General features: G+C 62.2%; 1 protein-coding gene across 3 annotated transcripts; it reads right to left on the reverse strand.

Moving 5' to 3' along the window:
* Positions 1-29: 29 nt before the first annotated feature.
* UNC13D (unc-13 homolog D) lies at positions 30-15,318 on the reverse strand. Of its 3 annotated transcripts, none has more exons than XM_078438143.2 (33): positions 14,557-15,318; positions 14,035-14,243; positions 13,283-13,318; positions 12,897-13,004; positions 12,720-12,779; positions 12,568-12,634; positions 12,145-12,325; positions 11,753-11,797; positions 11,547-11,615; positions 11,302-11,371; positions 11,008-11,112; positions 10,805-10,897; positions 10,627-10,730; positions 8,935-9,052; positions 8,706-8,830; positions 8,479-8,569; positions 8,340-8,396; positions 8,163-8,260; positions 8,006-8,057; positions 7,794-7,927; positions 7,595-7,715; positions 7,093-7,236; positions 6,794-6,892; positions 6,484-6,690; positions 6,251-6,319; positions 5,055-5,134; positions 3,383-3,488; positions 3,237-3,308; positions 2,742-2,825; positions 2,525-2,645; positions 2,175-2,298; positions 1,541-1,737; positions 30-772 (listed from the first exon to the last, which is right to left on the reverse strand). In XM_078438143.2, exons 2-33 carry the CDS (start codon positions 14,149-14,151, stop codon positions 651-653), a joined length of 3,276 nt encoding a protein of 1,091 aa, XP_078294269.2. In that variant the 5' UTR covers positions 14,152-14,243; positions 14,557-15,318; the 3' UTR covers positions 30-650. The 3 variants fall into 3 exon arrangements, 2 of the variants coding, with proteins under 2 accessions (XP_078294269.2, XP_078294270.2); XM_078438144.2 differs by lacking the exon at positions 14,557-15,318 and adding an exon at positions 13,454-13,593 and having other exon boundaries at positions 14,035-14,134; XR_013552202.2 differs by lacking the exons at positions 2,175-2,298; positions 14,557-15,318 and having other exon boundaries at positions 668-772; positions 14,035-14,430.
* Positions 15,319-15,346: the final 28 nt, after the last annotated feature.

The raw sequence follows: 15,346 nt of genomic DNA on the forward strand, positions 1-15,346 counted from the left end.
AACAGCATAGTTCCTTAGAGGACAATGAATTGTTTTTGGTTTTTTATTTTTGCTAAGAAAGTTTCTACGTGGCAGGTAACCGTCCCAGGGAGGGGTCCACAGTAGACACAGTTGGCCAAGCTGTCCTTCCTGCTCCTCTATGCCAGCCCCACTGCCTGCCAGTTCTCACCTCTTCAGAGCCAGAAGGTTCCCAGTACCCGCCTCAGGAGAGGAGCCAGGCTCCCTCTCAGGGCAGCGGTAGCCCCAGCCCCAGTGAACCAGGGAAGGAGAGCTAAAGAGCAGGCCCCAGGGAGCCCAGCCCCCCACCCCAGTGACTGGAATAGGCAGGCCAGAAACGCAGGGAGGCAGCTCTGCCAGAGCAGCACTTCCCCAACAGGAGAGCGAGGGCCAGAGATGCAGACAGCTGCCCCCTCCCCCTGGTGCTGAAATTTGGTAGAGAATGCTGAGGCCAGGGCTGGAGGCAGGGGGAGGGAGTATAAATACCACAGGGGCCCCGGGCCCCTCTGGTGGGAGGACCAGAGGATCCACACACTGGGCCTTCCGCACACCGGGGTTCCCCAGACTTGCAGGGCCCTTGCGGACTGTTAGGCCAGGCTGGTGGGGAGAACCCAGATCTTGCAGGCACCCGGCCCCCTCCCCAACCTCCACTGCTACCGCCCTGGCTTTGGGGCATGCTGGGAGGCCTGCTTGGCTCGCTGCCTCCGCAGCCTCACAAACACCTGGGCCTCCCGATCACCCTTCCGGCTCTCCAGCAGCTGCAGGATAGGATCCCCTGCGAAGAGAGGCGTTTGGGGGTCAGCCTGCGGCGCTGGGGGTGGGGGTAAGCAGTGCCTGGCTAGTGGTGGGGGTCACAGCACTGACCCGTTCCCCAGCCATCCTGAAAACTAGCGATGGACACACACCAGCCAAGCTCACGAGACAGCCTGAGGTCATCCCCTAGCTCAACCGCACTGGCACAGACACGGACCCAACTGCATTGGAAGAGGCTGAGGTGCGCTTCAGGCTGCAACTCTTGCCTTTTTGCATGAGAACCTTAGGCTAGGGAGTCGGCCTCTTTGTGCCTCAGTTTACTTATCTGTAAAACAGCAATACCACCTGCCACAGTGCGTGGTTGTACGATTGAGAGTTAACATGCGTCAGGTGCTTACAAGTGGCTCCTAAGTGCTTGGACATGTGACCTATTCTTACTATCCAGCCTGGAGGATGCTTGGGCTGTGCCCCCTGGTCAGAGACACTCAGGCCCTCTCCCCAAGTAAGCCTGTTAGTGACCTTCCTCCACTAGAGGGTCCCACCACACTTGGGCTAACAAATTTCCCTGGTCTCTTGATTAGACTGAGCTATCTACTCAGCACGAGCCACCACGCAGACTCCACTGGCTTCCACCCCCAAGGAGGGATTTCTCTGACCCCGACTTCATTTGCTTCCCTGGGGGCCACTGCCTGAGGTTTTACAGGCTGCCCTTCCCCTGCACCCCCAGTGCCGGGCCTGGCCCCGCACCCGAAGCCTCACAGCCTCTGTCTGCCCTGGGGCTCAGGCCTACCGTTGGGCGCAGGGTAGGTGAGGGGCAGACGGGTCTGAGGCACCTCGCCAGGCTCCTCCGTCCCAGTCAGGCCCGGCACTGAGCGTAGTGGCAGAAAGGCCTCCCCTTCCAAGTCATCAGCCCCCAGCGTGTCATGGTCCAGCACCGTGAGCAGGAGGCAAGCTCCGTCCTTCCGGCACGGCTCAGCAGGCACCAGGCTGAGTGGGGGACAGAGTGGGACTCAGCTGCCTGCTCCCCCACCCCACGGTCACTGGCACCCACCCGCACACACAGTTCGCCCCTGGATCTTGAGGACAGGACAGGGCTGAGGGCAGACAGGTGGGAGTTAGGATCGCAAAGCCAGTTCTCAGCCTAGTTATGTCCTGGCTCCTCCTCTGTGGGCTGATACTTCAAAGCAAGGGCCTATGTCCCCAGACCTTCCCTGGAAGCGAAAGCCTCTCAGCCCAACAGGTGGGGGTCTTCCCCTCCAGTCCTGCTCCTCCTCCCGGGGTCCCAGCAAACCCCTGTGCCAGGTGCCCCTCCCTGGGACCCAAATGCGGTCATCTCAGGGGAGCCCGTCGGCCTCAGGTGGGAGGAGCAGGCCCGAGGGAGGTCCGGGGCTGGGGAAGGGTGGCAGGTACAGGGACCCACTCACAATTCAAAGGTCTCATCAAACAGGGGGTGAAGGTCCTTCTTGTGCTTTTGGGTCTCCCGGGGGGCCAGCTCAGGGAACTCGTGCCTGGGCTCCAAGGTCAGTTGGACAAAGGGGTCGCTGGAGCCTGACAAGTGAGGAGGTCACCTGGGGAGGCCACGTTGCCAAGGATATCCCAGCTCCCCGCCTCGTCCAGGCCCCTGCAGCCGCGCCCTGTTCGGCGGCATCGCCCCCTCCTGGCGATCTGCAGAAACTGCACGCAGTGCTCCCGCTCGGGAGCAAACTGCCAGAGACGCGGGGGAAGGGGGCCTGAGCAAAGACTCGGGAGCGGCCAGTGGACAGCCTGCACTCACCATTGGAGTCCAGGGGCAGCAGGCTGGAGGCGCTGAGCAGCTCCACACGCAGCTTCTGCTCAGAGGCGCGGTAGGAGACTTTGACTGTGACCGCCCCTAACTCCTCAGAAGCCGCTTCTGCCTAATAAGGGTGGGGCGCATGGGCAGTGTCGGCTGGGGCAGAGTGGAGGCGGGGCTCCAGGGACACAGGGAGCGCAAGGGAGGAAAAGAGCCTCACCTGCTGCTGGATCCGGCTGCAGAAGTACTTCTGGATGAGCTCCCTGCTAGAAGCGGCCTGCAGCTCCAGGTCTTTCTGCAGAGCCTGGGAACGGGGCACAGCTGAGAAGTCACCTGAACTGTCACACTCAACCACAGCCCAGGGCTGCCCTTTGGGAACTTGCCGCCAAGAGGGGATGTCAGTTTGATATGGAAAGCACTGGCCGCAGAATGCACGACCGCAGAATGCACCCTCAGGACAGACAGGGTGGGCTTCACAGGCGTGCTCCCCCTGCAGTGGCACAGCCACCCCCTCACCATGCTTAAAAAACCTGATGCTTGGTTTAAAACACCAAAGCTCTGCTGTGGCTGCCTTTAAATTTTCAATAATTTCTGAAAAGGGGGCTCACATTTTCTTTTCGTGCTGGGCCCCATCCGTGATGACACAGGTGAGCACAGAAAGGCAGGTGTCCCCCCCCCCTCCACCCACCCAACCAGCTCACCAGAAGACCCCTACCTGGAAGGTGGCTGTGTGCAGGGCCTCAGGTGGCAGGCCACAGCCCTCTGCGTAGAAGCAGACCTCCAGATTCTAGGGGGTGAGACATCAGAGGTGACCCCAGGCAGCCTCCCACCAGGATTATTTGTGGTCACTGCTATTATTACCTGAAGTGCAATCTTCAGCCTGCTAGAGGCCAGGGGGCAGCTCCGCTGGGAGGCGGCCACTTCCACCAGGACGGTGAGGGTGTGGGTCCAGAGCAGGGTCAGAAGGCTGGGGTGAGGTGCAGAGGACATCAGTCACAGGATAGGAGGGTGGAAGGGGAGGGAGCAGAGACACTCTTGAGAAAGGGACCCAGACCCACCCCCAGCTCCTCCCCACCCCCACCCTCCACTTCTACCTGCTTCTCAGGTAGGGCTGGAGCCACAGGCAGGAGTGGGGCAGGGAGGACAAGGGGTGGGGGGGCAGGTGGGCGGGGCCAGTCCCAACCAATGTGTCTCATAACCTAGCAGAGAAGCCTGCTCAGTAGGATTATCAAACCCCAACAAACAAGGTGGGGAGGGGAGGCTGGTCCCCCAGTGACAGAATCAGGATTCAGTAGAGGAGTGGCCAGAATGAAGAGGATTCCAGCATGGATAAGGATGGATAAACTGTCAGGAGAAAAAAATAGCAACCAAGCCACAGTCCTACTAACTACCTGAAAGAACTGAATTTTGACACGCCAAAGTAGATTCAGGCAGTTAAGTACAAAAAAAAAAAAAAAAAAAAAAAATGGGTTGTGTAATTAAGAACGGGGAAGGTCATACTAAGTAAAGGTAGTTAATGTAGTCAACATATTTGGGTGCTTATTATGCCCCCAGACAATGTTCTAATGGCTGTTGAGACAGCAGTGAGTGAAATCCCTGGAGTGGGGATTTAACTCTGTTTCAGCTGAACAAATGGCATGTTGTGGCCTGAGAAATGAAGAAGGCGGGCTTCCCGGGGGCCGCTGCACCAGGAGGGGTACGCGGGGAGCAGGGCAGCAGCCTCAGAGCCCGGATCCCATGGGGAGGACCCACGGCCATCGGTCTGCAGTGCGCCAACCACTTCCTTTGCACAGGCGCTACATTCGACACCCCACGTGACTCACTTGGTCCTCATTAAAGGCCAGAACTATGATCATCTGCACGGAAAACTTGAGTAATCTGTGCACTCCGCCCACCGAGCAACAGCAAAGCTAGAGTCTGAATTCAGGTGGGCTGGGGCCCACACCCTTGACTTCTAGCCATGCTGCCCAGGCCCCTGCTCGAAGAGAGACCCTAACTAGGGGCACCTGGGAGGCTCAGTCGGTTAAGTGCCCGATTTCGGCTTAGGTCATGATCTGATCTCACCATTCGTGGGTTCAAGCCCCACATCAGGCTCTGTGTGGAGAGCCTGGAGCCTGCTTTGGATACTATGTCTCCCTCTCACTCAGCCCCTCCCCTGCTCACATTCTGTCTGTCTCTCTCTCTCTCTCTCTCTCTCTCCCTCTCTCAAAAATAAACATTAAAAAAAATTTTTTTAAAGGCACCCTAACTAGAAGTTCCCCTGAATCATGGGAGAATACCCATTGCCTGTAACGTTAGGAGGGGAGATGAGCCAGCAAGGCCCACAGACAGCCCACGGCTAAAGGAGAAGGCAGCTTTCTGCTCAGCCTAAAGGGAAATGGGCAAGTGTGTGAGGAAGTGAGCCCCCTGTCCCTGGAGGTGAGCCTTGAAGCAGAGGCTGGTTGCATCCTCCCCTGAGAATGGATGCTGAGGCCGGGAAAGAGGGGCTGGTGGGAGGCGGTGGGGCGCCGCAGGGCGGGAGGCTGCCGCAGACCTGTTGAAGTTCTCCTGCACCAAGTTGGCGTTCATGTAGCAGAGCTTCACTTCCAGAAACTTCATCAGGGGCAGAATGGCCTGGGGAGAGGGGTGGGCAGCACGTCTGGTTCTGGCCCATTCCCATGCCCTGACTCGGAAGGGCAAACAGGACCGGGAGCTTTTGTGCCCTTGCTTTGGGACGCCTGCAGGACCTGACCCCTGCCCACAGCCGGCTCCAGCCACACTGGCCTCCTGTACGCGCGGTCCTGGCTCGGGGCCCTGGCCTTTGCCATTCCCTCCCCTGGAAATCCTCATGGCTCCTTCTCTGGCTTCCTTTAGGTCTGGGCTCAGCTGTCACCCTTGAGGAAGGCTTTCTCCAGCCACTGTCTAAAAATATCTCCATTTTCGGGGCGCCTGGGTGGCGCAGTCGGTTAAGCGTCCGACTTCAGCTCAGGTCACGATCTCGCGGTCCGTGAGTTCGAGCCCTGCGTCGGGCTCTGGGCTGATGGCTCAGAGCCTGGAGCCTGCTTCCGATTCTGTGTCTCCCTCTCTCTCTGCCCCTCCCCCGTTCATGCTCTGTCTCTCTCTGTCTCAAAAATAAATAAACGTTAAAAAAAAATTAAAATAAATAAATAAAAATATCTCCATTTTCTCTAGCACTTATTATCTAACATGCCATGTGTGTGCACGCACACACACACGTACATATGGTTCTAGTTACATACATGTACTTGGCTCTGCCACCTCCCCTACCAGAATGTAAGCTCTGGGAAGGGCGGACTTTTCGTAATTTTTGTTCATTGATATATATCCCAGTGCCTAAATCAGTGCCTGGGACAGAGTGAGTGCTTCAATAGTTGATGACTTAATGAGTCAGCGTCTCCCAAACAAGCAAAGGTACGCATCACTGTGCCCCCTGACGGGTGAGGACGCTCGAATCAGCTGGCTTGTGCAGACAGGAGCTGAGAAGGATGCACGCCCAGATCTGTCTGGCTGCAAAGTCCAAGCTCCCCCCGACTGCAGTCCCCACACTAATGCTGGGGGAGTCCGTGGAATGACCCAACCCTGCCCCCTTAGCATCCAAGGAGGAAACCGAGGTCCAGGAGGGAACACTTCTGGCCCAAGTCTGGGGGACTCATCGCTGACATCCCACCGACTTCAGCTCCCTGCCACCCTAAGCCCCTTTGGCAAAGCTGAGCAGGGAGGGCCACTCACATCCTCAGGCAGGACAGACTCCTTGACAGTCACGAGCTTCTGGATGTGCTTGGCAATGCCCACCTCCAGCTGCGGACACAAAGCAGGAGGGAGACCGGGGCGTGAGTGCGGGGAGGACGGGGCCAGGCCACTTGGAGCCCGGGTTTAGGTTCGGGAAGGGGTAGGGGCCGGACGTCAGCCCAAGTCCGGTGGGGGGCGGGGGGGGGGGGTGCCCTGCGGATCAGACAAGGTACCTGCTCGGCCAGGGTGCGGACGCCAGTGCGGATCTCGTGGCCCAGCCCGGCCAGCGCGCCCTGCAGCTGGGCATGCAGCGTGTTCTGCAGCTGCCCCTGCTCCAGCACAGCCCCTACCCGCTGTTCCAGCGCCTCCCATGCCAGCTGGGTGGGCAGCTTGCCGATCACCAGCCGCAGCTGCTCCATGTCGTTCACCACCACGCACAGCTGAGGGCAGGCACGGGCGCAGGAGGCAGAGCTTCCGGGGTTGTGCCGGGACCGGCAGCCCCTACCCCCGCCCCGGTCCCCGACACCCAGGTCCGGCCCTTACCATGTTGGCCGCCTGGCCCTGGTCCTTCTGGCCTGCGGAGAGCTCCCGGGCCCGGGTCTTTATGAGGCTGCAGTACACCAGGGCCAGCCGACAGGTATCCTGGGGTGGGGAGAGGAGGATCAACGCGGGGGGGAGCCCACGAGGGGGTCAAGGTGGAGAGGCACGGAAATCTCGGTGACTTGGGGACTTAAGACACAGGCCTTCGGAGGCTGCCGGGGCAGGAGGAGCTGGGGAGAGAGAGGGTGAGTGAAAAGGGGCTGTCCTAGAAAGGAGGGGAAGGACCCACGAAGACGCCGCACCTCCACAAACTTGACGGTGATCATGAAGGCCTCCTCCGGGTCGGGCCAGTCCAGCTGCCGGGCAGTATGGCTGATCTGGGCGAAACAGGTGGACAGATCCACGGCTGATGTGCTGTGCTTGGTCAGTTCGCCCAGGGGCACCAACTGGGGGATGGGAGAGGGTGCAGAGAGGAGGGCTCAGGCCTTGCCAGATTCCTGCTCCTCCCTCCCTCCTTCCTTCCGCAAGCATGCAGGACGGGGCGGGGCCGGGGGTGGGGGGGCGGACTACCAGGGGTGCGAGCGAGGCTCCCCACCCAGGGACCCCCCCCCCCCGCCCCGGCTGCACAGATCAGTCTGTGAAGGAAAGCCACGCTCTACACCAAGGATATCAGGAGGCGGTGTTTTGCACAACTGGCTTCAAGGGCCGGTTACCAGCTTCTGCACATCCTGGAGGTACAAGCAGAGCCCCGAGCCCCACCCCCAAAGCCGGGACCCCGTCCCTGGTCTCGGGCCCCGCCCCCACCTCATCCATCTGCACAGCGCGCTGCACCCGCGCCAGGGCCACACTGTACGTCTTCTGCAGCCAGGAGGGGACGGCGGGCTGGAACCAGCGGTGAAAGCCATCCAGGGCCAGGACTCCGTCCCTGGGGAGGGCCGGGGCTCAGCCTGGGAGCCTCTCCCCAGCCCTCCTCTCTCTCTTGTGCTGACCCGCCACTGCCCACCTCTCTGCGGGGACTGGGGCCAGCTGGCAGAGCTCCTTGAGGCTGACATAGAGCTGGAATAGACTCTCGCCCACCTCCGGGGACACGGCGCTGCCCGCCACCACCGCCGTGTGGTCCTGTACCCGCTTGGCCACCTGCGAAGGGAAGGCATGGGGACGGGGCTCCAGAGCCAGGGTCGAGGGCACGGCCCGGAGACGCGGGGCGAGACTCACCAGCCACTGAAGCTCCAGGAAAGCCACGGAGAAGAGGTTGACCTTGAGGGCACTGGAAGGAAGGCGACAGGTGTGACCTGGTGGCACACACAGGGCTCCTTCTGGTCCCTCTTCTGAGCCCCTGCCGCACTACCTCCCAACCCAGCCACCCGCTCACTTCTGGAAGATCTTGTTCCACGTGCGCTGGCACTGGTGTAGGTCGCCAACGATGTCCTGCACCAGGCTCAGCAAGGCCTTGCCTGCCTGCAGCATGCCCTGGCAGGGACAGAGGCGCGCTGAGCAGGGCTGCAAGGGGCGAGCACCCCACCCCGCCGCCCTGCCCGAGCCCCCTCACCTGCACCATGGGCTGATGGTGCTGCTGCTTCAGGTGGAACCATTCGACGGTGCCGGTCTGCGGGCAAAGAGGCGGTGAGCAGGGAGGGTCACTAGGCTCAGGCACGTGCCCTCCTCGTCCCCGGGGTGAGTACCCATACCCGCAGCGCCTCGGTCACCAGGCGGGGCAGGGGGGCGCTGTCGGGGCACAGCTCCCTAAAGGCCTTCATCTTGCACATCTGTACCAGGACCCTGTGGGGACAGACAGCTGGGTCCAGGATGCCCGCTGCCCCTGTACCCTCCCCTCCCATCCCCAGCAGGCTGCCGCATCCCTGCGGGCACCCTCGTTCCTGGCCTCACTGAAGAAGGGGAAGGGGTGGCCGCTGACCTGAGAAGCGATTGCAGCCGGGCTGGGGAGTCGGGGACAGAGAGGGGGAAAACAGACCGGAACCTCCTGATGAGGGAGAGGCCGTAGGCCAGCAGGTTGCGGAACGAGGCAGCCAGCTCTTCTTGCTGCAGGGCCAGGCAGAGTCGGGAGCTGCTTTAGGGGGCCCGGACCGCCATCCCCGCACCCTGAGCTCTGCCTGCCCAACACCCCTCATTCCACCCCAGCCCACCTGTTCTGCCTTGAGCCGGCCCTGGATCCACTGGTACTCGATGCTGGTGATGGGGTGCAGGAGGCAGCTGCTCGGGAACTCCAGGCTCTGGTAGAGACGACTATAGGCCAGCCACTGCCTGCAGCGGACAGGAAGCCCTCAGCCCCGCCAGGCGGGGCAGCGTCCTTCCCGCTGCTCACCGGCCCTGGGGAGGGACAGCGAGGTGCCCTGCCCCCCAGACCTCCTATGGACCCCCATCAACCTCATCAAGTTGTTTTTCAAACATGTAAATGAATCATCTGTTCCTCAAATTGGGATATTTGTGACTTAAAGATTCAGGATCTCGGGGCGCCTGGCTGGCTCAGTTGGTCAAGGGGCGGACTCTTGATTTCAGCTCAGGTCATGATCTCACGGTTGTGAGTTTGAGCCCCGCGTCCGGCTCTGAGCTCACAGCAGAGAGATTCTCCATCTCTCTCTCTGCCCCTCCCGCTGCTCATGCGTGCTCTCTCTCTTTCTCAAAAATAAATAAACGTTAAAAAAAAATATTTAATATAAAAAAAATAAGAATTCAGGATTTCTTGCTTCTTTCGAAAAAAAGATTTGGAGACTTGAGCCTTCATGCACACGTGCCAAACATCAGCTGGGACTGCCCCATAGACAGTTTAGGGGACACTGCACAGAGGTGATGACCAAGCTGAAATGTGGCCCAAGCGGGACACTGAAGGAGGACGAAGAGAAGAGCAGCCCAGGGACAGGCCTCGTCCCGACCGGGACACCGCACTGCATGCTCGGGCCCCGCAGGACCCTGGGCCCTCGCTGTGGGTGTCTGTTCCCAGGCCCAGCCTCACCCACATCCCCTGTCCGCCTATCTGGGAATACCCACCTGCCCAGGGTCCTACAAGCTGCCCCTCTCCCCCAGCCCCCTTCCGGCCCCTACTCAAGTGCCAAGTGTCAGCCGTGGCCCCGGGGCAGCGGGCACCGTCATTCCTCCTGGCCTGGCCAGCGCCCGGGGTGCCCCCAGTTCTGTACTCCTCACCCGCACAGGAACATCTGAGGACTCGCGCGTGCCCCTTCCCTCGTTCCCACAACCTCTTGGGGCACAGGGGATGGGACAGGCCCTCAACACAGATGTGGTAATGCCGGCGCGCAAGTCTGTTGACTCAAGGGTGGTGGTGCTGGAAGACGGGGCTGCCGATCTGGGGCAGGGGTGGCGAATTCAAATGCCAGGGAGTGACGTGGGCCGATGGCAGCCGTGAGGGGCCGGGGAGGCCGTGCGCTCCGTCGTGGCCAGCTACAGCCCAGCAGAACGACAGCACTTAGGGTCCGTAGGAAGCCGGACACGCGACTCCATGTGGAAAACCTCCAGATTTGTAAAAGTGGGCAACTGACTCAAAACTTAAAACACAGGGAGACCGCCGGAGAAGCGTCCAACTCCTGATTTCGGCTCAGGTCGTGACCTGAGTTCGAGCCCCGCATCAGGCTCTATGCCGACGGCAAGGAGCTTGCTCGGGCTTCTCTCTCTCTCTCTGTACACCCAAACCGCGTAAATAAACCCACGTAAATAAACCGGCGTAAATAAACCCACGTAAATAAAACAAAAACAACTTAGAACACACAGTTGGGGCCAAACAGAAATCTCCCGAGGGTTCGACTTTGAGCTGCCAGCCTGTAGGAGGACAGGCGACCCTCCCGGGTGCTGGGCCATGCACTCACGCCAGGGACTGGTGGAAGTCGGACAGGTCCTTCTGCGTGGCATGGAGAAAGAGGATGGTAGCAGCCTGGGGACTCAGCGACCCGTCCCAGGAGGTACTGCCCGCCTGCGGGGACAGGTGGAGGGGTGTCAGGACCCAGCAGGCGAGTCCCGTGCCACCCGGCGCTGGGAGGGCAGTACCTGGTGCTGGGTGACCTCGTGGGACACGAGCTGCTGCAGCAGGTGGAGGTGCACCGTGTAGCTGGGCTGGGAGCGGCTGGCCGCGGTGGCTCTCTGCAACGGGGCCAGCACGGCGGCGAGTGGAGGGCCCCGCGCCCGGTGCGGCCCGTCCAGCCACCCCAGGCAGGCCCCTGGACGGTCCCTGCACCCGGCCCCCGACCTACCCGCTTGTGAATGAGCTGGAACTGGAGGTGGCACTGACCGCGGTCGGGGTAGGTCTCGGTGCAGGGCTCCAGAGGGTACCACTGATCCTCTTGGCAGCGTAGGTCCTGGCGGGAAGGGCGGGCAGGGGGTGCCCGTGCCCATGAGTGGCACGAATCTCACACAGTTGGGGGCAGAGGAGGCAAGAGGAGGGAGACCCCAGGCCCTGCTTGGTGTGGACCCAGTACCGCTCCCCTGAACTCCTCGTGAACCCCCGTTCGGTCTCTCTCCTGAGCCTCTTTCCTGACCCCACTCACCTGTAGCCTCAGAACCACGTTCCCCAGAAAATCATCCTGGCCTTTGTCCTTCCGGGCCTCCTTAAAGATCCTGTTTCAGGCAGGGTCCATGAGGGGGATGGGCCAAGACCCTGAGGGGTCAGGCTGGGATCCGTCCCCATCCTGGGCCCAGACACAGCCTGCAGCCCAGCAGACAACCCGCACGCACGGGGAGGGCAGAGGGGCCCACACGCCCTCCCCAGGAACCTGCTCCCCACGGCATTCACCTCCGCAGCCCATGCAGATCGGTGAGTTCCCCGAGCTTCTGTCTGACAGACTCCACGGTATCCAGGTCCCTGAGGGGGGCGAAGGTCTGAGCAGGAGGCAGGGAGGGTGTCCTGGGAGCCCCTGACCCCTTTGGGAGGAGGGTCTACCCCGCCCCCACTCGCCCCCTTTCTCTCCCTGACCCCGCCAGGCAGGGGACGCCCCTCACCACATGTCCAGATGGAAGCTTGAGTTGCTTATGTCCTCAAACTCCCTACAGGGAGGAGAGAGCACGGCTGAGGGCCTTGGAGGGCCGGAGCCAACCAGAGCCTGTCCCTGGGAGCTCCCTCCCCCACTCCGCCACTGTCCAGTCTGACCCCTCCTAGCAAACTGCTCCTCCGTCCTCTAAGGCAAGGCTTCGGCCTACCCCCCGGACCAACCCAGTCCAACCCTCCACACCCCGCCTGCACACGTGGACCACTGCTCTGTCCTGTCTGGTCTCCCGTCTATCTCTGGCCCAGGGAGTAGGCTCCTCCTCCGGTCAGGCCAAGTCACCTCCCCTGAGTCAGGAAGTCCCGCTGATCTCACTGAGGGGATAGGGGCTGGGGCCGGGCCACGTACAGGATGAAGGTCTCCTCCCAGACAGGGTTGAGGGTCTGGGTGATGACCTGGGTGCGGTGGGTCTGCTCCTCTGGGATGGTGTGCCTCACCACAGCCTTCTGCCGATGCCGGGACCCAGGGCTGCCTCCTGGCGCGCCTACCCCCTGCTCAATGCCCAGCAGGCAGTAGGGGTCACTGAATCCTGGGGAAGGGGGGGAAGGACGAGGCCACCAGGGTGTTGGCCAGGCTCCCTGGGAGACTCCCTCATCACCCCAGGGGCAGAGCCCCAGCCCATCCACAGACTCGAAGGGCCCGGGGTCAGCAGCACCCAGGTGAGCCCCGGGGGACGTCTGGGAGATGGGAGCTCCCTCCCAGTTCTGGGACAGCCTGATGGGGAGGAGATGTTGGCAAGAAGGCCCTCAGGGACCCTCACCCTCTACTCACCACTGACGTCTTTGCCCAGAATGCCCTTGGCTTGTTTCACCGTTGCCTTCAGACAAAATATTGGCTTCTGGAAGGATGGGAGGGTGAGCCTGACTCCTGGAGGGAGCTGGGCTTCCCTGTCCTAGCCTAGGGAGGACCTGGACCAGGGTTACCTCAAGCTTCTGGACCTTCTGCAGCAGCTGCTGGTGTTCCTCGGGCCCCATGTGGAAGGCCTGGTGGGATGGGAGCGTAAGAGACTTAGGGCACAGGGTGGGGACGGCCGGTGGGGAAGAGGACTCCTGCCTGAGTCCAGGCTGCAGGATGGCGGGCAGAGTGGGGGCTGGGCTCACCTCCTGCAGGTATCGAAGCAGCTCTGAGGCCTCCGTCACATGGTTGGGCTCAGGCTGACCCAGGCGGTGCAGGATGGTGTAGAGAGCTTCCTCGTAGAGTAGGGCCCGCTGAGGCACAGCACAGTCACCTCAGGGACCCCTGTCAGCCCACTGCAAGGTGAGCCCCCTCCCACCCCGTCCCCCTCCATCTACCCCTGGCACCAGCACTGCACTCCCAAAGCTGGGACAAGGCACCCCCAACGTGTAGGGGATGGGGGGGTTAAGACCCAGAAGTCTCCCTCCCCTGCTGTTGCCATCAGCCTTGGCCAGTGGCCAAGGAGAGTGTTCTGAAGAATGTGGGGCTGCCTCCCAGCACCTCACTGCCTCCCCAATACTCTGATTCTTACCTCTTCAGGGGAGAAGTGGTGGGATGGAGGCTCGATCTGGGGAGCAAGGTGAAAAGACAGATGTCCCCAAGGCCTGGACCAGGGCTCAGACAGCAGGAATGGCTCCTCACCGAGCAGGCCCAGGCCTAGGGCTGCGGGGTCCCCGGCCTCCAACCCACCAGGGCTGCACACCTGTTCCCACAGCAGGCCTCCCGGGAGTCCAGGCCCCGGACCGCCTTCCTGGTCCCCTGGCTGGCCGCGGCTGAAGTCCATTGGCGCTTGGCTGCCCCAGCAGGGTGAGCTTGCGGCACCCGTGGCCCCAACCTCCCTTCCTTCCCCAGAGGAAGCAGCACCGCTTATCGGGTCGGCCACGCTCACACCCCAGCAGCGGAAGTGAGGCCCAGCAGTGGAGGTGGGAGACTGGGGGACATGCCAAGCAGGCCTGGGGGCCGCTCAGCTGGTCCCCACCCCCGCCCCCCCCCAGCACCCCAGCCCACGGCAGGGCCGCTCCCTAACAGCTGGTGACTTTGGAGCTGGAGGAGCAGAGGATGGGGTGGGGTGGCCCCACCAAAGGGACAGGCTCAGAGAGCCTCAGACCCCAAGACCTGAGGCCCAGGATGGCCCAGAGAACACGCGGCAGCCCCCGGTCTGCCAACCCAGAAGGTCCTGCCCAGGTGCCGTGAAAGGCAGGGAAGGGACCACACCCCTAGCCCCAGCCCGTGAGAGGTGGAGCCCCGCACCCTGGCCACTCTCCTCACTGAGGTCACTCCTACCTCCTGAGCCGTTCGGGGCAGGGGATCCTGCAGATCTCTGACCCTGCGGCGCCTTATCTTGATGGCCTGGCGTAAGAGGGGAGGGCGCCGCTGGGACTGGGAGAGGTGTGTCGCCATGGTGGCCCGTTCTGCCCTTCCCCTCTGCCGCCGCTGCCGCAGGGTGAAGATCGAGAAGCCACAGGATTATGCAAAGAGCACCGGGTGCCACCCTGCGCCAGGGAGGGGTGGGGGCCGGCGGGCTGGGGGAGGTTCCGGTCAGGGTTTCACCACCTCTCAGGCCGGTACCTTCCTCCCTCCGGCCTGCTGGGGTCCTGGGAGGAACTCTCCCGAACGGGAGGCAGGTGGACCCGGTGGGCGGGTCCGGCTCCACCCCACCCTCCCACAGAGGCCGGGAGACGGGGGGCGTCCAGCGTTCCCCAGCAGGGGGCGTCAGCGCCACCCTGTCCCCTCCCAGCTGTGCACCCGGCTGGGCCAGGGGCCCAGGGGAGCTGCCCCGTGTCGGTGGGGTTCTCACCCACAGACCTAGAGCGGAGCTGGGCAGGGCACAGGGTGGGGGCTCCAGAGAGGCATCTCCCGAGCGGGCAGCGAACTGCTCAGCCTGCTCCACTCCACAGGTGACATTCCACCAAGGTGACTGGGCCAAGCTGTGCTGGGCGGAGACGGCCCTGGGGCCCCTGCCCCCGCAAGGACATCAACAGGGTGCTCCCTTCACATGCCCTTGTAGGGGGTTAGCCAACCCCAGGGACTCCTGGGTGGGGCTGGCCAGAGGACGAGGCTGGAGAGACCGTGCAGCCCAGCAAGAAGGGACAGGAAAATAGGACACTTCAGTGCTGGGCTTTCTGAGCTCCCAGAGGCACGGATGCCACACCCATGGCCTTCCTCCAGGCCAGGGCCCAGGGGGGTGCAGGCCTGGGCACGGAGGTTGGCTCTTCCCTGCTCCCAGGCACGGAGCTTCACAAGGAGAAGGCACCCGCAGGAGGGGCCACCTGACATGTCCCTCCCACAGGCACCCTTCCACGAGGTGGTGAGCACAGCAGCCCGGCCCCTGGTTCTAAAGCTCCCAGCCCAGGACAGCTGCTGGGCTGCCCCAGGCCCCAGGGGACCCCGTGGGAGGGCGAAGTTGCTGAGTAACCACCGTGGAATGGAGACGTGGGAGGCCGGAGCGGTCCTGGGCCCCAACGCGCTGTGGGAACAAGGGGCTGTCACACGGGGCGGGAACAGTCTCCCCAGGGCCCTTAGCAGCCAGTTCTCTCTTCCCAAGAGATCACGCTGGTCACCACACACAGAGCCAGACAGGTCCAGTCACTTCATT

The sequence above is a fragment of the Panthera onca genome, chromosome E1, assembly GCF_046562875.1.
Source record: "Panthera onca isolate mPanOnc1 chromosome E1, mPanOnc1 haplotype 2, whole genome shotgun sequence".
Taxonomy (NCBI): domain Eukaryota; kingdom Metazoa; phylum Chordata; class Mammalia; order Carnivora; family Felidae; genus Panthera; species Panthera onca.